General features: G+C 32.5%; 1 protein-coding gene across 1 annotated transcript; it reads left to right on the plus strand.

Moving 5' to 3' along the window:
- Positions 1-6,455: 6,455 nt before the first annotated feature.
- Positions 6,456-20,033, plus strand: TOC64-III (translocon at the outer membrane of chloroplasts 64-III). The gene is made up of 13 exons (XM_021436540.1): positions 6,456-6,814; positions 7,827-7,979; positions 8,558-8,682; positions 9,120-9,245; positions 10,841-11,023; positions 11,131-11,275; positions 12,138-12,306; positions 13,315-13,449; positions 13,550-13,750; positions 17,496-17,623; positions 17,705-17,756; positions 19,180-19,249; positions 19,630-20,033. The coding sequence occupies exons 1-13, from the start codon at positions 6,612-6,614 to the stop codon at positions 19,710-19,712; spliced, it is 1,773 nt and encodes a 590-aa protein (XP_021292215.1). The 5' UTR covers positions 6,456-6,611; the 3' UTR covers positions 19,713-20,033.
- The last annotated feature ends 3,592 nt before the right edge of the window (positions 20,034-23,625 follow it).

The following is a 23,625-nucleotide window of genomic DNA, read 5'->3' on the forward strand; positions in this document are numbered from 1 at the left end:
TTGCAAATGATCCTTTGTATTCTTTTTAATCAATGAAACATCTTTTTGATCATATTACTCTGTGTTAATATCTCTTGGTGTTAATGGATGACTAATTGAACTTGCATGCTATGAATGTTTCCATTGTTAGTGTAAGCCCTGCAAGCCAATCGATTTTGTGCTTGTAAAACACTATATTAATTAGTCATATTTCATGTTACATACATTATGGATATTTTATATAATGTGTGAGGTATTTCTTTATCCATGAGTTTATTTATAAAGAGTTATGAGAGACTTTGTAGATAAAATCCTTGAAACATAATGGTCTTGTAAAGAAATTATAAAGGTTATAATTATGAGATTCTTATGCATTAAAGCCTTGTTCCTAAGTATGTTCCTGGTCATTATATTGTCAAGAATAAGGGCATTGACAATGCTCAAAGGCTAGTACATGCAATGCCTCCTCACTTTAGAAGTAAGCAATTGATCTAATAGGTTAAAGTATGTGAGATACTTGGGGATAGTATGTGGGTGCTTGTTATGAAACAAGTTCACTGAACATGACCTGCTATGAGAGTTCCATTTGATATTTCACTCAAGTGTCTATGAAAATACTCTCATGTGTCAGTAGTGTAAGTAATTCTCAAACTTGTGATACCAGGTTATCTTGTATGTGAATTATCATGCTTTGATTTCACCTCTATGGGTCTGGAGATGACCAGATGCTTAAATAAGGTGCTTTTGGGCATGACATGAAGCATACGAAGATGAATGAGTAGTTTAGAGAGGATTCATTACCCCAAGTGATATGAAGGGGACATATCTCATTTGTTCTTAGCTTATATTGATGAAAAGTCCTTGGCTAAGGAAATCTTGATAGGTCAATATAGAAGCTGTAGGACTAATATGGACAAGTTAGAAAGTAGACATCGAGCCAAGCTTTCTATCTATCTAGGATATATGATGAAAGGATCGAATTACACTAAGATACTGTATACTGAAAGGTTAGTCAAATCATATTAACTCTCCTAACATTTGGGTGGTCATGATGTATTGCTAGATGCTGCTCATGATCTATAAATATAAATATAAATTCTTAACTGAATTAATTTATATTTATTGCCAACATGCTGGGAACCTAATAGGTCACACACATAAGGTGAATTGTCAAAATTAATTTGAGTTTAATTGGATGTGATCTAATTAATTTTATAGAGGTTTAGGGTTCCTCATAATAGAGCATTAGTAGCACAAGTTAAGTATAATGATCAATCAAAATTTAATAATAAAATTATAGATGTTGGGGATTTAAATCATACTAAGATAACTCATACATAATGGAATATTATTAAAATTTTAATCCCCAAATCCATGGATCACTTTAATTAAAACTAATCTAGAAAAACTTAAAATTGTATATTTGATTTTGACATTAGAAATATCAAAGGAGAATTGAATTCTTTACTCGATATTCTTAGTAGAGAATTTTTACAAGGAAAAACATGCCATCAAAATTAAGATATAAAAAAAGAAGAAGAAAGGAATATCCTCTTCCCAAAATCATTTCTAAAAACTAATCAAATCATGGTACAAACTTTGTATGCAAGAAACTATTAGGATGAACCTTACAAGCCAATCTCTAGTTATATAGGAATTACATTTTAAGTTATTCATGTATGACATTTTATTAATTTATAATAACTATGAGGTAATTCTTTATTCATAAGTTGTGATTTAATTACTTTTTGTACTTATATAGATAAAGCCCATGAAACTATATATGCTTTGTAAAGGAATTGTATTGGGATACAACTATGATATCTTTTTGCATCAAAGAATTATTCATAAAAGTTCATGATCATTGTATTATTGAGACGAGGCATCAATAATACTTAAAGGTTGACGCATGCTATATTCCTTACTTGTGAAGTAAGCAACTGTTCTCATAGGTTGAAGTATAGAGATACTTGAAACTAGCATGTGAGTGCTTGGAATGAAAGAGTAAGTTCACTGAACATGACCCTCTAGGAGAAGTGCATTTGGTATCTCACTCAAGTGTCTATGCAATACTTCTCATGTGTCAGTTGTGTAACTGCACGTTAGACTTGAGACACTAGGTTATCTTATATGTAGAGTACTATACTTTAATTTTATCCCTACAGGTGCCTAACTAAAGATGCTAAAATAAGATGTTTTTGGGTATAGTATGAAATATATAAAGACAAATTAATAGTCAAGATAGGAATCATCACCCAAGTGATTCAAGGGGAAATATATTAGGCAAAATGTTTTCAAACATTTTTCTCTAGTAAAGCTTCCCCTAATTTTTTTTTTCAAAAAGATTTGCATTTAAGTTTGAAAGCACTCTTGAAAAAACATCTTGAAAAATCTAGCCAACATGAATGGAAATTTAAGTACAAGTTTACTCACTATATTTCTCTTAGTTTTTGTTGTATAAAAAGAAATAGAAAATAGAGTATAAGAATAAAGGAAGAAAAACTCATAGAAAAATAGAGCATTAGTAGCACAAGTTAAGTATAATTATCAATCAAAATTTAATAATAAAATTATAGATGTTGGGGATTTAAATCATACTAAGATAACTCATACATAGTGAAATATTATTAAAATTTTAATTTCCAAATCCATGGATCACTTTAATTAAAACTAATCTAGCTAACATGTTTTTCCTTGTAAAAATTCTCTACTAAGAATATCAGGTAGAGAATTCAATTCTCCTTTGATATTTCTAATGTCAAAATCAAATATACTTAAAATTGCTTTCCATCGAGCAAAAATTTTTGTAAGCAATATTTTGGACATCCTTTTGTAAAACTTCTTTTACTGACTTGCAATTAATTTTGTGAAGGAATTTTTGATATAGTAAATCACTTTAGAATTTTGAAATATATAAAATGCTTGATAAAATCTCTTTTTTGATAGTATTGCAATTTTGTTGGGTAGGCGTTCAATGTTTTAAGGTGAATTGGATTATTTGTTCCTTCTAATTTTGACTTGCTTAAGAACACCCCCTCATATCTTATGTTTGAGACATCAATTTTTACAATCTTTAAGGCACTTAGATCTGCTAGATGTAAGTAAAGGAGTTTTTTAATATGAAATTTAATTTGTTAGATAACATTGGCATGCTCTTGGGTCCAAAGAGTAGGATTCCTTATGAGCCTATCATGCAAGGGTTTATAGAGTTTGCTATGGCCAAGGTAAAAATCTATAACATAATTAAGACTTCTAGGAACCTTTGGAGTTAGATCTTGTCTAGAATTTGGTTAGGAATTTTTCTACAAAATTTATGGATCTTTCTATTAGTGTAATGGTTCCTTGGGTTACATAATGACCTAAGAATCCTACTTTAGTTTGGAACAAGCTAATTTTAGATTTGAAGACTACTAATCCATTTTTCTTAATTATATTGATAAAAATCTTAGGATGTTTAAAGTGTTCTTCTAAATTTTTAGAAAACACTAGGGCATCATCTCTGTAGACATAAATTAGGAATAAGAATTTAAGATTTCATTCTTTATTCTTTGGAATTTTGATGGCGTATTTTTTAATCCAAATGGCATAACATTCCATTCGTATTAGCTGAAAGAGACAGTAAATGTTGTTTTATATCTTTCATATTCTTTGATTTAAATTTGCCAAAATCCTAATTTCATGTCAAATTTTGAAAAATATTTGTATTACATAATTTTTGTAACAATTTTTTTTTTGTTTGGGATTAGATATCTGATCCATTTTAAAGCTTTATTTAATGGTTTGTAATTTATTACTAACCTTGGTGTTTCTTTCTCCAATTTTGTAATTTTTTATAACATAAAAAACATAATAGCTCGAGGGTGAACTGCTTTCCTTATGAGGTTCATTTTAAGAAGATCCTGTGTTTTTTTTGTACAAAACGCTTCTATTTCTTTGTTCATTTAAATTGGTCTTGCTTTAGTAAGAATTTGTTTTTCATTAAAATCTTTTTCATAAGGTAAGTTGACTTCTTGTTTGTTCCTATCCCAAAAGGCATTGGAAATATTATAACAAATTGTTTTTTTAATGACTTTCAAAAAAAATTATTTTTTAATTTCTTTTTTGATTTGTTCAATTTTTTGTTGAACAATTCTATTACCTAATTGTTCATTTATTCTTTTAAAAGCAATTTCTTCTTTTAAATAAGTAATTTGTTTTTACTTGTTATTTATTAGAGAATTTATTTAACCCATATGAACAGATAAGGATTTTAGTAAGTTAAAATTTCTAATTTTTGGTTTTGCTATGAAAGGAAAAATTATTTTGTTGTTCAATACTTTAGTAGTAATTGCTTGGTTTGTAACTTTATATGGTTTAAGTAAAGATATGAATGGTATGCCCAGTATGACATTTGCATTCTTGATTGAACGGATGTGGGCACATGGAATGTGCAAGTGAATTGTTAACAAGGACATGGTTAAAATTGATGAAATGCAAACATGTGATGTATGTTATGACAAAGGTATATGAATATATGTGTGTTTAGATTTATGTTTGTTACATGAAATGAGTTGTGCTAATGTTGTTTATGTTCATGAAGCTTGCTTGAGTCTAGTAGACCTTATTTACATAAGCCTTTGCATCGGTCATGGTTCGAGATTTAGGTTGTTACAAATATTCACCTTGCTTGTATAGTTTATCAAACACTCAAATCCTTAAGAGATATGGAAGTTATGCCTTAGCCTTCAAAAGATATTATTTAAAAGTTTTATCTAAGTCTTAAAAGATAAAAAGATTATATATCTTAATCTTCAAAAGTTATTTGTATTGATTGATATTCTATAGTGAATTCAACTTCTTAGCAATTTAAAGGAGAGGACACAAGCACTAAGAGGTGGGAGAAAACCTCCTTGAATTAAGTTTGCAATTCTCTTTATACTTTTTTTCTTTATTGCATCTCCTTTCGATTAAATATTTGTTCAATTATTAATTATTTTAATATTTGATATATTTCTTTTAAAAATTTATTTTATAAAGAAGAATTTTAGAGATCTAATTTATTCCCTTTTTGGATTATTCACTCTAATTAAATTAAAAAACTCTTCCCAATTTTTCTGTCTTTTTGTTTTCGATTTTTAAGGTTTAAGATTTCAATTGCCACCATTTATTCCTCCACCACCCGCTTCGCATCTCCTTGCTAGTTTTGCCTCTCCTCCACTTGTAAATCATTTTACAGAGAAGCAAGATAGGAAATGACAAATACTATTTTATCATTTTTCTTTCTTTTTTCCCTTGTTTTCCTTATATATATATATATATATATTAAATAAAACACCTACATCGATGATGTTGCCATCATATACATCATGGCTTGGTTGATAATTAATTTTATTTTAAAAAATTTTAATCTTTTAATTACAATTAACAAAACATTAGATTTTTCTATTATCTTACATTTTTTCCCTTTCACATGTTTTTCATGAACCCTTCATGCAGTAGGTGTGTCAAAATTTTTTTTTCCAAATATAAGGTGTGTATAAAATTTAGTTATGACAAATTACAAGGTGTGTTTTCATATTTTATGCTTTCTCAGTCTAATAAGTTAAGAAATTAAAAAAAAAAGAAAATTACAAAATAGGTTAATGAAGCAAAAATAATTGGACCTTGTTAACATGGTTACAAACACTTAGCAAGAAGGAAATAAAATTTATAAAATACTATTAAAGAAGTCATTATATTATTTCTTTTCTCACGAGCTTCTTTTCTAATAATCTTGTTCATTAAATTCTTCCTTCGCTTGGTTGAATTCAGCCGGTTGAGATCCCTTTTTTGATCTCATCTACCTTTCAATAATTTCGAAAACTTCAATATCCTCCCTTTAAAATATTATACCAATGGTAATAAAAAATGTAAATATTTGTGGTCTATTACCCTTTATTGTAATTTTCCTTTATTTTAAAGAAGTCATTATATTATTTTTTTTTGACTAACATCCTCACTAATAATCTTGTTCATTAAATCTTTCCTTCGCTTTGGCCTAATTTAGGTTGTTGGTATTATTTTTTGATACCACTTGTCACGGAATCTATATTTTATTTTTCGATACCATTTGTCACTTGTTAATATCCTTTTTTGATACCACTTGTCATTGTTAGGAATTTAAACCCAACTCTATGAGTCGCAATTTAAACTCAACTTGACGTGGTTTTGAATTCTAAAAATAGAATTTAAGTAAGGTTATAAATTACGAGTTTATATTCTTAATCTAAAAAACATACTTGATAAGTAGTGAAAAACTTATATTTATATACTCTAGATTTATCTTTATCTCTGTGAGATTCGTAATATCTTATTTATTGATACCTTTTTTCAATAATTTCGAAAGATTCAATATCCTTCCTTATAAATATTATACCAATGGTTGCAAAAATGTAAATATTTGTGGTCTATTGCCCTTGATTGTAATTTTCCTTGAAAAACCCAAAAAGGAGAAGGAAGCACGCAACTCGGTACTTCCGTCTCTTTGAGAAACTGGAAATCCAGCAGCCTCATCCACCCAAAGCCAAACCCCACAAAAACCCACCCTAACCCCTCGCCTCCCTTCCTTTCATTCAAATCTTTAGGGCCTTATTCAAACATCGGCAGCAGCACGCATGGCTTCTCATGCCGCCAATCTGTGGGTGCTGCTGGGGCTGGGCTTAGCTGGAATTCTTCTAATGACCAAAAGGCTTAAGAAAACTATTAAAGCTGACTTTGGAGCTTTCATCCAAAAGCTAGAGCTGCTTCCACCGCCTCAACCTGCTCCTCCCAAAGCTCCCCACCCTCTTACCGGTCTCAGTTTCGCCGTCTCTGACCTGTATGCTGTTCTTCTTTTTATCTTATATGAGTCTGTTGTGCTTGACAATTGTTGGGGAAGTGGAAATAAATGGATTTTTTTTCTTGTTTTATTGTAACTGGTAATTTAATTGCTGGATTAATTTTGTAGTTAGGAGTAGATAGGAGAAGTGCTTAAGGCTAAAGGACATATATATATATATATATATATATATGGCATCTTTATCCTTTAGGGCAAGAAAGAAAAAAAGAAAGGAAAGGAGAGAAAGCCAAAATATTTATGGACTTTTGTTGCTTCAACTAACTGTCATCTGCAAAAGGAGTGGCATGGTGGAGTTGGAGTTGGTGCTTGAGTGAATGCTTTCTTTATTGGGCCGTTAATCTAGTGATGTGAAGCTCTATTTGAACAAGAAATAGCTCTCTTTCTTTGGCACAAACGCATACTTATATCCATAAACCTTAATAAGGGTTTGGCTGCTGCTTTTGCTACTTGCTCTGGTATTTTAGAAGCAAATGTAATAATAGGCTTCCTTTGGATTCAAAAGAAGTAATATTTTTGAACGCCAGAAATTAAAAATTTAATTATTCAAAAATATAAATAAAAATGCAATTTTTATGAATAACGCAATGCATGAGTTTACTTCTATAGAGAACACTTATGTTTCAATCTTTATTGCATTTTAGCTTAGCAACTTGTGAGGAAGCAAAAAGCTAAAAGCAATTAGCAAAACCAATAACCTAAATTTTTTTCTCTGCTATTATGAATACTTTGAAATTTCTCATTTTTCATGGTTATTTGTTTCAAAGATTTCATTGGGAGTTGCGGGAAATGGTTAAAGAGTGTAATGGGAAAATTCAATCGAGTTTTTGAATTTTTTGGTATTCTGTTGTGTTTTAAGCATTAAGGTTGTCAATTCAGAATTAGTTATGTTACACTTGCATAGCCCTATGGTTTTACTCTTTCCTCTGCTCAGTATCTTGCCTGCACTATCTATTTGGCTTCTAATAGCTGATATTGATGTCATGCTTATCAGTTTTGACATTGAAGGATATGTGACTGGGTTTGGCCATCCAGATTGGGTGAGGACGCATGAAGCATCTTCTCGAACGTCTCCTGTGGTCTTGAGCCTTGTAGAAGGAGGCGCCTCTTGTGTTGGGAAAACTGTTGTGGATGAACTGGCCTACGGGTACGTGGCATTATGAACTACTCGCATGAACAGTAAGCTTTGGTTTTACAACCTGTTTGGATTGAGGGTAATGGAGGGAAAGGAGGGACAGTGGTACCCTCTCTTTTGTTTGAAGAACATTTAAATAGAAAAAGAGGGATTGGGGGGGTGTATGAGCGCTACTCCATACCTTCATCTTTTTAAACCCTTCAAATAAGGGGCATTTGGAAGGGATGCTTTCTTGTTAAATTTTGTTAATGGGAAGACAAGTACCCTTATTTTAACATTTTGTTTTAACTCATAAATGGTATAATAGTAATGACATTACAAATTATCATTACATTCCCTTTTCACTCCTTAACCAAACAAGGTTGTTCTCGTTTCCTCTTCTTTTTCTATGACATCCAAACAAGGAGAAGCAGACCCTCTCCCCTTTCTCTCCTTCCCTTTTCCTAATGATTCCAAGCACAGTGTTATTTTATATTTACTGATGACGGAAATCTCTCTTGGTTTAGGTATTTTCTTATCATATATGATTTAGTTTTTTGGTTCTTAAGATTTGCATGATGCTATATGCTTTTGGCATGCTCTATTTTCAGTATCCATGGTGAGAATAAACACTATAGCACACCGACCAATCCTGCAGCACCAGCACGTATTCCAGGTGGATCCTCTAGTGGAGCAGCTGTTGCTGTTGCGGCTAATTTTGTAGACTTCTCTTTAGGTGAGCTTCGTGCTTTCTCTCTGATGGCTTAGCTTCCTTAGTTTCTCTAAGTTGCATTCTTGGTCTTGGCATATATATGACCTTTCAGGGAAATGTTAATATTGTTTATCATTTGTCTTAGACACTTGAGCTTACTCCGTCTTGTCTGAAGAATGAATATTTCCGTAACAATAGTTTGATGATGTTAATCTTATTCATCAAAATTCTGTATAGTTTTAATTTAATTGCCATATTTTAGGGCAAACTACCACACTCTGTTTACTCTCAACTAGTGATGTTTGGGGATATCTAACCTTGCTATTGATTGGAAGTCTGATTTTCCTAATGTTTGAGTTTAACCAAACATGATATGATCTTCATGGTCCTATATAATATTGTATTCCAGAAGATCCTGTATAATTTTGGCTCTAATTTTGCTCATAATATTTTGTGAGTAGGCATTGATACTCTTGGTGGCGTGAGAGTACCTGCTGCCTTCTGTGGTGTTATTGGACTTCGACCCTCATATGGTGTTGTTTCTCACACAGGAATCATACCTGTTTCTTCAAGTCTCGACACTGTTGGTATGTATAATGAAATACCAAATGCTGTGATAGCCAATATACAATTTTGGGTGTTGTGAGGCATATGGGAATATGCAGTCATATAATTCTGTGTGTGATACACAATGGTTATTAGTTGATTCAAGCTTTTTAGATTATTTTCTTGTATGAAAGGAACACAAGATCCTTTGTAACATAGTCTAGTTTTATGGAATAAAAGTAAAAGCAAGTCTGTTTGCTTTCTATTATTTCATCTTCATGTAGTGAGGAAAAGAAGATATTTTTATGTATAGATGCTTGTTTAAATTGGTCTTGTCATTAAACTAACATTATGTTGGGGCCAGCAGTTTTAGCTCTCTTGATTTTAGTTTGCATCATGGTTTTATCTATCCAAATCAGCTTTTTTAAGTTGAATTTTCTCCCTATTCTTTTCTGTTTTTGGTGTATTTTCTTTTTCCCTTGCTTGTACTGTCTAACTAATTCCATAGATAACTTTTATTTTTTAGTGTTGTTGGTCTAGTTATATAAAATTATTGTCAGATAAACATTGAGCAATAATTTGTTCTGATACAGAATTGCACCATGAGATAGTTCTAACTCTCCTTTTCATTCTAGTTTAAGTTTCAAGAATTTCAACTTATTAATTAAGCTAATTATTTTCAACTTAATTTTTCTAATTTTTGGGATTTATCACTTTCTTAAGAGTTGCTTTTGTCTAAGATAAAGTAATAACTATTGATTAATAAAAATAAAATAGCTTATTCAAAAGAAAAAGGGTAATATAGTCTTCAAAAAAGTTGAACACTCCTTAAGCTGCTTGCTGACATGCACAGAGACTCCACACAGACATATTTCATAAATTTGATAAATTTTGGTCAATAATTGTGGTACATTGGGATTGAATAGCTTGAGAACCTTCTTTTTGGTTTTAAAGTTTTATTGATGAATGTTCCATGCGTAAGTGCTATATTCATTCTGATGTATGAGTTGAACAAAAGTTTGCATGTCCTTTTTTGCTTCTCATATTTTACTTGTCGAAAGCATTTACTTTGCACGTGTACTCTGCTTCTAAAAGATTATGACTTGGTGTGGTTTTAAAATTAATTGTACTTTAAGAAGCTGAATTTAGGCTGCATGTCCTTTTCTCCTTCTCATATATTACCCGCGGAAAGCATTTACTTTGCATGTGTACTCTGCTTCTAGAAGATTATGACATGGTGTTGTTTTAAATTAATTGTAGATTATGAAGCTGAATTTAAGCTGCATGTCGTTTTTTCCTTCTCATATTTAACCTGAGGAAAACATTTACTTTGCATGTGTACTCTGCTTCTGAAAGATTCTGACATGGTTTGGTTTTAAAATAAATTATACATTAAGAAGCTGAATTTAGGTTCTGAGCAGAAAAATATTAGGTAACGATCATAGCTTATTACTATGTCTATCAATCAATCATTGGCTGACTAGGTACTATGTTTGCCTTTTGCACTTGATTCTCTTTATTTGTTAATTTTCATATTTCTTCTAGATTAGTGATTTAACTAATCTGAATCTTGTCACTATGCTGTTGTGCACTTATTAAACTTGATTGCATTTGACTTGTGAAACGACTATGGCAGGATTGTTAGCTAAGGATCCTAACATTTTACATCGGGTTGGCCTTGTGCTCTTGCAACTTCCATTTTCGGTTCAACGCAATCCTAGGCAAATTCTGTTGGCTGATGATTGTTTTCAACTGCTAAAGATTCCTATGGAAAGAGTTTCTCAAGTGGTCATTAATTCCACTGAGAAGCTTTTTGGAAGTATGTTATTTCCTATATGCCTTAAAAAAGCTTTTTGTAAATAATTTTGTTGTGGTTTGTTGTTTAGACTTGTGAAATTTGCTAACTTTTCTTTTGACCTACTTAAGGACAAGTATTGAAGCATGAAAATCTTGAGGACTACTTCAGCTCTAAGGTCCCAAGCTTGAAGGAGTTTTATAGGCAGAAAATAAATAGTGATTTAAAAATTTCGTCCATAAGATTGCTTGCAAATGTTGCGCAGTTTCTTCAAAGGTGAGCTTTAATCTTAATGTTGATGTATTCAGCATGTTAGTATTTAATGTTAATTCATATGATGAAGTGCCTCTTTGCCCCCAGTTTTTTTCATAAATATGCATTTATGTCATTTCATATTTGCATTATGTTTAATGGTGCAACATACAAGCACCTGTGTTATTTCGTTCTACGAGTTCTAGATTTTGAATTTGCAGTATAAATCTATAAGTATTCCATATTTAAACCATTCAGGTAATATTTTATTAAATTTTATTATCTTTCTATGTGTTATTTTATATTTTCTATTGAGGTTTATGGTGTAGCTTATAAGTACTTATGTTATTTTAGTTTCTAGTTAGATTGTGGATTTTTGTTTGTACGAAAACAATAAGATTATGGTTTATGTAGAGTATTTGGAATGAATTTTCTTTCTTTTTATGTTTGCTCTTTCTCATTTCTTTGTAATACCTCTCCCTTATTTTTTATATTTCTCGCCTCTTTACTCCCTTAGTTTCCTTGATTTTTCCCCTTGTTCTACATCACCTTTCCCCTAACCATAAGTTTCATCATCAACTAAACATTACACTGAGCATACATATATATCTTTTGTTAAGTTTGCAGAAAAGTTTTCTGTACTACCATGCTATTCCATGCAATTTGATGTGCAAGTAGGGAATCTGGATTGTTGGAAAGTTCTTGTTGAAAATGTCTTCTTCTGTGCTCAGATAAACTGTTGAAAGTTTTTAGTCCATGATATCAATTTATGTTGTAACTGACCTATCAGATATTCTTCCTTCAGGCTGCTGAGTTACAGTTCTATGTTTAACAAGATTGGCGACATTGCCTTGAGTGAGATATTTCTTTTTCTTTTTTAATGCAGATATGAGTTTAAATGTATGCATGAAGAATGGATTAGTTCAGAAAAGCCCATTCTTGATTCTGCCGTCTCCACACAAATAAATGAAACACTGGATTTGACAGATAAAGAGATTGAAATCTGCAAATCAATTAGGAATGAGATGCGTTTGGCAGTCAATTCTCTTCTGAAGGTGAGGACTTTTGTTAGGTTATATATGTTGGAGATATATAGTGATATTAATGAATCGTTTCCTGGTTAAGTGTAAAAATGCAACTTATGTTGCATGTAATTTAAACTCAACTTGATGAATTCTGGAATGTTGTTGAAAGATGGGTGCCCCATCTAACCTCCTAGTTCTCACACAACACACCCAAGCACACATAAATATGAAGTTGTGTTTTGCATGTAGCTTAGTCATCCAAGTTTCAACTAAGCTTCAACTTGGCCGTCCACTGCCCCTAGAGCAGATCTCTTAGCTTGTCCCTTCTTCAGGCGTACTTAGATCATTAAGTTAATTACCGAGGACTTAAAACATAGTACTTCATGTTTGTTCTAAGGTTCATGCATTGCAAAGCATGGTGTAGCAGATAAAGCATGATTTTTACTTGGTAATGGAAAGGAAAGAAAAGAATAGGAGAGAGAAGACCAGGTTAATAGTTTAGTGTCTCTGAAGTCATAGCTGACAATTCTAGTGAGCCTCTGGTTTTTGTTTATAATGTTTACTGATACCTTGATATTTGGAGATGTGTTCTTATGTTCTCTTGATCTGTGATTTAAGAGTGTAGAAATTTGTTTTCTTAGTTTGGCAAGCTTGAGAAACAGAGTTTTCTCAAAGACTATCTGTCTGTCCTTTTCAAACCTGGTTTCTTCTTGTACTCATTCCATAAACACAACAAAGGATGATGTTATGGGCAAATTTACTATTCAACATGGTTTGAGATCCTTTGCATTGTCATTAACACTCAATAGTTGTTATGATGTTTGTGGTTGCTTCTTTTCCTTTTTAATCTATGCTTCAGTGCCACATTAATTGGCTCTTCTATGTTGTGTATTATACTTGTCTTCCTTTTTGTCGCTCTGGGCAGATGGCATGCATGCTGCTGCTGCTATAGGGTGCACCTGCTCTTCTCTTATTTGTAGTTGAGTCACTTTTGGACTGTTTTTTTGAGTGTGTTTGTTTTATATGTATTTGGCTTAGGATGATGGAATTCTGGTGATTCCTACCACTGCTCATCCCCCTCCGAAACTTGGTAGCAAGGAGATCTTCTCAGAGGACTACCACAATTGTATGTTTAGTCTGTTGAGTATTGCTAGCATATCTGGTTGCTGTCAGGTGAAATTCTCTCATATTGATGTCGGTAGAAAAAGCATATTGTAGTAGAAAAAAAGTATATTGTATGAATGTAAAATTGTGTATTTCATTAATGTTTCAGGTCACACTACCACTTGGATATCATGATAAATACCCTGTTTCGGTGTCCTTCATAGCCAGGCACGGTGGTGATCGTTTTTTACTGGATACGGTTCAGACTATGTATTCATCTCTGCAAGAGCATGCTGATACTGTTGCTAAGTCTAAATCATCATGTAATGCTGTCAACCGGGAACAGTCTGCTGAGGTTGCCAAAGAGAAGGTCAGTATCATCTTTCTTGTCTTCATAACACATTTTAGTACTTTAAGATGCCAATTTTTCATCCTCTTGTAGTTAATATGGGATATAACCTCTCAATAAAGCCAACATGGAATGTCTTGGTTGGTGAATTCTTATTATAGTTGTAGTTCTTAGATGATGATTAATTGAGAATTTTCTGTTTTTTTGTCCAAATTATTACTATTATTTTATGCTCTATCCAAACAATGTCCCTTCTTTGCATGTTGAGTTTTCAGGTAACTTCAAAACTTTCCTCCCGATCTTCTTGATTAACCTGAGAAATAGGAGCTATTTATTTGAATTTTTCTACACTTGTTGGAACGTGGTCTTTAGCCTTTTGAATCTTTTGAACCTCTTCATCTCTCTCAACCATAAATCACCTATCTCATTCACACTTATATTGACTTGCCTTTTGTTGTGAAGCATATTCGAGGAACAACTACTATGCCACATGTCTCTTGTAATTGTTGCTCATACACATTTAACCTTTTCGCTTTTGAAGCAATTATGACATAAGTTTTTTGGGATCACCATCTTCATAAAATATTGAATGATAAAATTCTTAGAACCATAGCTATTTCATAAAGATAGCAACTGATTGAAATGCAATAGGTTTTCTTTTAAGATCCCAATTGGGACACGTGATAATGCTTGTTCTAAAATCTCAAAAAAGATGTTTCATCATACTAAATGCTTGTTTGGCCTGGCCTTTTTTCAGCTTATCTACCTCTTAAAAGTAGAAGCCAAGCTAAATAGGATTTTTGAGAAACTCTTTAGAAAAAAGTAGTTTTTTGAAAGAACAAAATTTTAGAAAAAAGAGCTTGAAAATAAGGCACCAGAGAGGAGCTCTCTTTTCATTTTTTAAAAACACGCCAACTTTTTCAAGAAATACCTCTCTCAATCTCTTCTCTCCCTTTTTCTACAAATCACCCTTTTCCAATGCAAAATCGCTCTCTCTCTCCTCTACCTCTCTCTGCATAGACTACAAAAAAAACTTAATAACAGAATAGCAAAATCTAAGATTTTTTTGTTTTTACAAAGATTAAGAGAAAAAAGATTCAAAATTCAAAACTGTATTTACGTACTATTTAAAGGTGTTCTCTCTTATTCACTACAAAATCTAATATTATTATCACTATACAAGTTTGAGAGTTGTTTCGTTTCTTTATGGATTTTTTTGATTTTAGCATCTTAAATTGTATATGAACTCGAAGCAGACTTATTCTGCTTTGATTTATTAGGTGATTGAAGGTGGCATGAATACCCTTTATGGTAATTTTAATCAAAATTAGAGGTTATATAATTTACGTTGCCAAACAACTTTAACTTAATTTTAAAAATTATTTTTCGTATGAGTTTCATAATAGCTTTTAAGCTTAAAAAAATCTAGGCCAAAGAGGCTTTAAACTTTGAGACTCCAACTTTTAGATGGTGCATAGGGAAAATGGACCTAAAGTACGAAATCTGAACATTCAAACTATTGGGAAGGGGTCTCTTGTCAACTTGACGATGTGGAAACTGATGTGGTGAACATTCCTAACTGGATTGCTGATATGGACAATTATGTGGCAGCTGGAGTAGATGATGACATCACATGAATGACTTTGGTGCAGATCTGAATCGGGTAGGGACACTAATGTGATGGTGATCTGACCTGTTACACGACCGATGCCTGGAGGCATGTGTGTCATTTGTATAGTGACTAGCTTTTCTGTCCAGCTAAATGATCGTGTCAGTTTTCAACCAGACCACTGGAGATCGGTGATCTAGGCTTTGGCAGTTCAGCTTTCCTCTTTCATTTCTATGTTTTCCTCCTTTAAAAATGGATCTAGATTTTTTAACTTTGGAAAGTATGGAGCCAAAAATGGGTGTTGGTTTGCTGGGGAAAATTATTTTGTTTCGCTTGAATATTTTTGGCTTAAATAACAAAAAAGCCCATGAATTATATGCATTTTTACAGTTGAGCTTTATAGTTTTATTGTTCCCAATTAAGTTCTGTTTCTTTTATTTGTCGTCAATTATGTCCTTTTTCTTCTATTTTACCCAATGGAGCCTTTATTACAAAAATATAATGGATGTTATTCTTGGTGATGGTTGTCAAATCTTGTATATGTGGAATCTAATGTGATGTGCTATCCAAGACACGAGGGCTGTTGATGTGGCATGTCACATTACAAGAAATTCCATGTTATCAGCTCGTGTCTAGTTAGCATGTCATGTCAGATTCCATGTATACAGCAAGTAACAGCTGTCACTGGGAATAACATTCATCACATTTCCATTATGATATAAGGGCTCAATTGGATGCAAATAAAAGAAACAGGGCTTAGTTGGGTATGATAAAAATGTAGGGCCTTAATTGCAAAATTGCCTTAATTGCAAAAATGCATATAGTTCAGGTGTCTTTTTATTATTTTAACCAATATTTTTCTAGGAACAAGGAATTCAGAAACTCTTAAGCTATGTTTTCAGGCTCTTATATAAATTTCATGTCGGCACAGTGTGAAGGAAATAAGAGACAAATCATTATATCTGAGTAGGGAGAGAAATAGGTGGGAATAAGAAGACAGAATCAGATAGAGGAAAAAGAGCAGAGACAAAGATTGAGAGAATCAATCCAAAACTAATTAGTATTAATAACCTAAACATTAAAATATATGATTATTACCAGTTAGCCTCTAAAACGTTACAAATTAATGAAATGGAACCCTAAATAATATAATTCTTCAATTATCATCTTAATGATCTGTATCATTATCTTTTTAGAATTTGTCGCTTAGCATCAATTAAGATTTTCTGAACTTTATATCTGAAATAGGTTTAGATTTTTTCTATATATTGAAATCTACAAGATTATACCGTGTATCAATTTATTTTGCTAACATAGAAACCTTTTTTCTAGTCTGTATTGTTCATGGAATGAGTTTGAAGTGCTCGAGTGTCATTTTTGAGTTAGTACCTTCTCATGAGTGACTTTTTATCCTTGTCATTACAACATCAATCAATGGGAATATCATGACTTACTAATTCTTCGTTCTTTTAATTTATCATGGTAAGCATGAAGACTGAATTGGGGCTTTCCTTAACACTGTTGTCAGTTGATGAACTTGACCTTTAACTTGAGTAGTAATATTGTATGTTTCAGATTAGAATCTACTCTATCTGTGTAATTAACTTGTTCCTGAAATTGTCATTGTTCTGGGGAATTTGAGGACGTGTGGCAGTTCACTTCGACAAGTCAAATTAGAGTTCATGTTCTTCTACATGTTTTATATTTTGTTTGTTATCATTAGATGAATCAATTTTAAAAACTAGAGAAAACACTGGAGTGATATTGTGTACAATATGACACCTTATGAAGGTATTTTCCTAGGGCTGTTTAGAGTAAGATTGCTGCAGGAAGTGCTTGTAGCTGTAGAAATTTGATAACTGCAGTTTCCATTTAAGTGCTTACTTTAGAAAAGGAAAAGAGAAAATCATGTTTCTTCTAGTTAAAATTGAGTATATGTGTGCTTGTTTACTTTCTTGCTCCCCTTGTGAGCTTATTCAAAACGGCTTGGCTTGTGTCTTTTCTCATGCATGATTTAGTATATGTTTACCCCTGTGCTGTTATTTAGAGCCTAGTGTATGGTATCACATACTAGCAGTTTTGCAAAAATTGTTTGGTTTGTGCATTTTCTTCTTTGCCTTAAATAAATATCTTCTGTTTGTGAATTCAATGATTCAGGGCAACCAAGCATACAAAGATAAACAATGGCAGAAGGCTGTTGGGTTTTATACTGAAGCTATCAAGCTTAATGGCAATAATGCAACATATTATAGTAACAGGGCTGCAGCATATCTTGAACTAGGAAGGTAATGTTTTATGCATTGGAATTGACTTCTTCCTTCAATTTATTTTGGTGCTTCCTTGACATTTTCTTCTGTTCCATTCAGTTTCCTCCAAGCAGAGGCGGATTGTACCAAAGCCATAAACCTTGATAAAAAGGTAACTTCTCTCCTAAAAGATAATGAGTTTGATTGTGTAACTAAATGTTTTAGGCCACGTATGGCGTTTTATATGCCTTTGATTATCTTGGCATAGGAATTGAATTTACTTTAAAATCATAATTTCAACTGTTCACTCATATTTATTTATTTATTTTTTTTGTTTTGGTTCCGGGTGGGGGATTATGTGTTAGGTCAATTCCTAGCATATGTTTTAACTAGTCTCTCTCTCGGAAAGTTCATGAGTTCCATTGATATTCCAATGATATGATGTAATTTAATCTATGCTAAGGATCCAGTTGATTGTTGTTGTTGCTACTTCCCTGTTTGCTTCTGAAAGGAAAAGTTTAAAAAATTTACTTTCCTGGATAAGAAACTGCATTTGTTCAATTTCCTAAGAAAAAATTATATTTGAATTGTTTTCATTTTTCAGCCATGTGCTTATTCTGATAAAGTAATCACTCCATTTCAAATTAGCTTTCCGTCTTACTGTTCTAGCATGTTCAAGATAATGTTCCATTTCACCAAACTAGGAAACATTTTTGCAATGTTGTCCTTTATTAAAATACTAACCAATTTATAGAAAAATGGTTCTTCTTGAACAAAGTTCAATTTTAGGTGGGCCAGCCTCTAACTTTCATGGAACTTAAAGGGTAAAATAGTTAAGCAATGGATAAGATACCTCATGTGTAAAACTTTGTAATTTGCAAAGTGCACAATCAATTGGAAAGAGATTAACTTTGCTTTTTATTGCTTTTGCTTTAGAGTAACTTTTGAATAAGTGAATTTAATTAGTAAAATTGTTCTAATAGAGCCTAAATCTACTTTTGAGGTGCTTGTCTTTGTTGTTTGCGTTTGATATGTTTCTATATTTTCTTCACAATGAAGTAAATGGAATGTCTCTATTAGTTATTAGGGTTTTCTATTATATGAGTTTAGTCTGATATGAAGAGGCTGACCAGTGTCGAACTGGTTGAATGGATTATCATAAAACAAAAATTGAAATTGCTGTCCTAGTATTGTTGAAGATGATTACAGAAATATATCTCTTGATGAAGGGTGGGTGAAGTGTTTAATAGCATGCATATGAAAATAAGCTGTTCTTGTGAATTGTTTGGTTGAAGCAGACAAGATATTAATTGGGTAATTTTTTTTCTAAGCAAGCTGTGAATATCCATTTTGTTTCATTCATTCAGGTCCCAATCACAGTTTAGATTTATTTTATTTTTGTCCATTGACTAAAGCTGTTAGTGAATGCATTAGATTGTTTGATGCTTCAGTTTAGTGGACAATTTGCTACTCCTGCCTGCCACATCCTACCCCCCGCTCCCCCCCTCCCCCCTTTTTTTAAGTAGTTCAATGAAAAATTTTCTGCCCTGTGTTTTCATTACCATAATAACAGTATTTCTTATTATATTTCTCAGAATGTAAAGGCGTATTTACGGAGAGGCACTGCTAGAGAAATGCTTGGCTACTATAAGGAGGCAATTGAGGGTGAGTTATTACTCTGCATTTTTTTTGGCTATTCTGCATTGTTATCTATATGTACGCTGCTTCCTGGACTGGTTGGAATGAAGAGGGTGCTCATGGCCTGTGTGGATTATATATGTTGAGAAATTTGTGTGGAATGGAGGCAATCTGATATTCTTTGTCTTGGCAGTTGAAATTTATTTACTTGGTGAGGAATAAAATATAAATGCTTATACTCAGGTGAAGGGGAAAGTCATGATATACAAGTATTCAACTTCAGATGGCATCATGATGCTTATATACAAGTTTTACCCTTGTTTCTATTGAAAGATTTCAAAATTTTTAATGCTTTCTGGGTCGATAGAACTGGATTTCTGTGCCCTAATGGCACTTTTGCACTGCAGATTTTAGGTACGCCCTGGTGCTTGAGCCAACCAATAAAAGAGCAGCCCTTTCTGCTGAGAGATTAAGGAAGGTCTTTCAGTAGGTGGTCGGAATATAATCAAATTCCAAGTGGACTCACTGTTGCAGAATTGGTTCATATCTTGGAAGTCTTCCTTGATTTTGTTGCATCAAGGGCTTTAACTAGGTGGAGTTTTCGAGCATCTCAATGTTGCCCCAGGATTAGTTTTGAGAGATGCATCTTGATTACGAGAAATTCTCTTCCTTGGCAGGTCTGGAGAGATGTTATTATTTGATCTCATCGCATTGTCTGCAGCATTAGTTTATTATTATTATTGTCAGTGTTGTAAGGATAGTCCAATTTTGTTCCTTAATTTTTTTTTTTGTATTCTTGTGCAATACTCGGGTTGGGGTTTGGGAGGGAGGGGGGTTTGGTGGCGGGGTGGCTGAGGTTTTCACACAATCTTGGTTAAGAGTGGCTTTTAAAAGTTTCCTTCCTATATTTTTGTTTTATATAAAGCTGTCGGCATGTTCTCTGATGATGACTGTTGAGCATTTACTCGTGAAAATAAGTGATCTTTTATATTTTTTGCCATTCGCTACAAAAGAACGTGAACTATTAATGGTTACTGAATGAATTCAGAGAAGGATCCCCAACTCCAACTTCGGCTGTCATTGTAAAGTGCAACTTATTTTCAAAGAAAGAAATAAGGGTAAAATACATTAACATTTTTAAGTGTTGTTTATAATTTTATACGAATTTATTAATTTTTGAAATATATAGTCCGTTGTGAAAGTATAAATGATGTTAACGGTATATTGGAAATGACTAAAATGCCTTTTGCATAAAAAGCTCTAATCACGTGTTACAAAAACTTTAATTAGTTCAATTTGCATTCATCTGTCTTTCATTTTGTTGTTCATTCACACCAATTGGCTAGGGATTTTGTAGATTCTTTTCGATTAAAAGCTTTATCTTACAGCGGAGAAGTCATAAACTATTGTGTTATTTCGAGCTCTTTAAATCCTAGCTCAAATTGAGAGTCTCAAATTGTGAGTGAAGGTTAGGATTCATTGATTTTGTTGTCATTGTGGTAAGTATTGTGAATTTGTATTGCTATGGTGAGGGTTAAGGTTAGCGTTTCGATTAGGAATTGGGGATTTAGGATGAGGGTTAAGATTAGGGTTTCAATTAGGATTTGGGGATTTTAGGTGAGGGTTTACGGTTTTATTGGTGTTTGAAGTTCATTATAAGCTATTAGGGTGACAGTTAGAGTTTAGGTCTAAGTTTAGGTTCAAGAAATGGGTTTGAGTTTAGGGTTTGAAATTGGAGATTTAAGGTTTGATAATATTAAAATGATAAGCTTAAAGCAAAATTACCAAAAGGGGGCTTAGAGTTAAGTGTAACCTTCATAAAATGCCTTATGAGTAACTTATTACCTTGCCGTTTCCAACAAGATCAAGCACAACATTCACAACATGCCTTTTGCAAGATTAGACGTAACCTCTACAACATACTTCATGAAGGATCAAGCGTGACCTCTATCAAGACACTGTCTTGTTCGTGTTCAAGTACAACCTTTACACAAGAGGTAGCCTTTGAAAGGATCGGACAAAACCTTTCTTTTGCTTTGAGGTATAACCAATACAACAACGAATTCTAATGAATCTCTAACTCAAAATCTTTAGAAAGGTTGATAAAGAAGTTTAGGATCAGAAATGTGAGAGCTTTCTTAATGATGTGAATGATCAAAGAAACTTTAAGTTCAAGAAGTATCAACTAAAAGATAAAAATGTGATCTTTAGGCTCTGCTTTTACTCAAGGATAAAAACTTTTTGCTCACAGCTCTTTCTCCACTGTTGATATTTGTTTAAGAACTGACTTCTTTTTCTTCAAAATCAATTTTTCTTATTATAAAGAAATAGATTTTGTTTTCTTTCACTTAAGAATCAAGTTTTTTCTATTAAGAATTTAATTCCGAGGCTGGCACTTTGAATTTGGAAACTAAAAGATCTTTGAGAAAATTAAGAGATATTTCTTTAAGTTTAAGAACATGATTATTCATATTCAAAACATGTTCAAATAATCATAGCATTTCAATAAATTCAACTTCAACACTTCTTTGAAGATTTTCTTCATATTAAAAAGTATCTTCCATTTATTTTCAAATCTCATTGACTTTAATTAATTTTGTCATTTAAAAACAAGAATAAAGCTAATAGGTAAGAAATTGGGGATTTAGGGCTATGATCTAGTTTAAGGTACCCTAAACAAAATTGTACCCTTAAATCTCCAATTTCTTACCAAACCCTAAATCCCCAATTTCAAACCCTAAACCCAAACCCATTTCCTTAAATTGATCAGCATTGAAGTTGGAAGGTTTAGTAAATAATAGGAGATTTAGGGCTCAAGTTTGGTTTAAGGTACCCTAAACAAAACTGTAACCTTTAATCCCCAATTACTTACCAAATCCTAACTCCCCAAATTCTAAGGTGATCAAGTTAAGGTTTAAGGTTCTGGGAACCCTAATTGATTTTAAATTAGAAATTTGTGAAATTGGTTTTAATTTGATTGGGGTTTAGGGATAACATTCAAGAATTGCATTATTTTTTAGCATTTAAGGTTTACTAACCTATTGTAATTTTGATTTTCAAGTCTAGATATGGTGAACATCTTGTATGACTTGGTAGTGCACCATAACGAAAAGGTGATGACCATTGGAACATGGATCCAGATAGATTTTCCTTTATAAAGATGACAAATGATGTGTTCAAGTTGTTAGTGGATGATTCTAATGTTGGGATAGGTTGGGTATCTCCATTACGACACATCACATTAAATTAGAGGAGGTTTTTGAATTGAAGAATGATGATGTTTTAAAGCTATTCCAATTGAATGAAGGTGCCCACCTTCACTTGGACCTGATCTTAACAATTCCCCTGCAGATAATGGACTTTAGTATGTTTTTTGCTTTTGTAAATGTAAAGCCTGATTTTGTTACTAGGGTTAATGCTTCTGATGTTAATGTGAATGTGAATGTTGGTGTAAGTACTAGTAGAGGCAAGATAGGTGAGGTTAGTTCTAGTGATCTTAATGCCTCTACTTCAAGTATTGGTAGAGGCAGAGTTAGAAGTCAAGGTAAAGGTAAAGGTAAAGGACCTTCTCCTTTTGTTGATGTTGATGTTAGTGATGAAAATAGTGCTTCATCTAAGGACATATATGGGTTTAGTTTATGCAGTGAGGTTGTAGACTTGATGCTTGAAATAAAAAAGTGAGAGATAAGTTAGTCTCAAGATAATTATGAGAATTATGTTCAAGTTAAGTAACATCAAGCAAATGATGGTCTGTTTGATATTGGAAATGATGTCAAGGAAGGAAAGCAAGATAGCTCTGACTTTAACAAAGAAGGTATAACAATAACTAGGTCCCTTAGAGGAATCCCTGACACTTTTGATGAGAATAGAAAAGTTGTTCTAGTAGAGAACATGTTATTTACCAATGTGCTTCACTTTAGAGAGGTGATGGTAGATTACATGGTCTAAGAAGGGATAGAGATTTATAAAGCCAAAAAATGAGAAATAAGGTTTAAGGCATTCTATCAAGGAAATAGTTATGAGTGGATGATTCATGCAAACTTGTGTTTAGATAAAAAGACCTTTTAGATTAAAATGCTAGGGAAGGAACATTCTTGTATTAGGGTGAGTGAAAAAAATTCTATTGCCACAAGTGTGTGGCTAACTAAGAAATTTCTTGTTAAGTTGAAATTTGAGCCCAATATGTCTTGTAATCTAATGTAGTATGAATTGCAAGAGAGGTATGGATTGAGTGTTCATCCTAAGAAGTTGTATTGGACATAAAAAAAGTCCACAAAATAACTAAAGGGACTCTTAATAAGTCTTATTTATATGTGCATTTGTATGCCTAGATGGTGAGGGATACAAATCTTGGGAGCATAGCCATAATGCAGCTAGAGAGGCTTGAGGTCAACATGTACCCC

This window comes from Theobroma umbraticum, unplaced genomic scaffold (assembly GCF_002168275.2).
Source record: "Theobroma umbraticum cultivar Fairchild unplaced genomic scaffold, ASM216827v3 scaffold_146.0, whole genome shotgun sequence".
In the NCBI taxonomy this organism is placed as follows: domain Eukaryota; kingdom Viridiplantae; phylum Streptophyta; class Magnoliopsida; order Malvales; family Malvaceae; genus Theobroma; species Theobroma umbraticum.

Bases quoted from the DNA above. Each gene is read 5' to 3' on its own strand.
- TOC64-III (XM_021436540.1), top strand. From the start codon at position 6,612: ATGGCTTCTCATGCCGCCAATCTGTGGGTGCTGCTGGGGCTGGGCTTA. The intron at 8,683-9,119 runs GTGAGCTTCGTG...TTTTGTGAGTAG, and splicing joins TTTTGTAGACTTCTCTTTAG to GCATTGATACTCTTGGTGGC. The intron at 9,246-10,840 runs GTATGTATAATG...CGACTATGGCAG, and splicing joins TTCAAGTCTCGACACTGTTG to GATTGTTAGCTAAGGATCCT.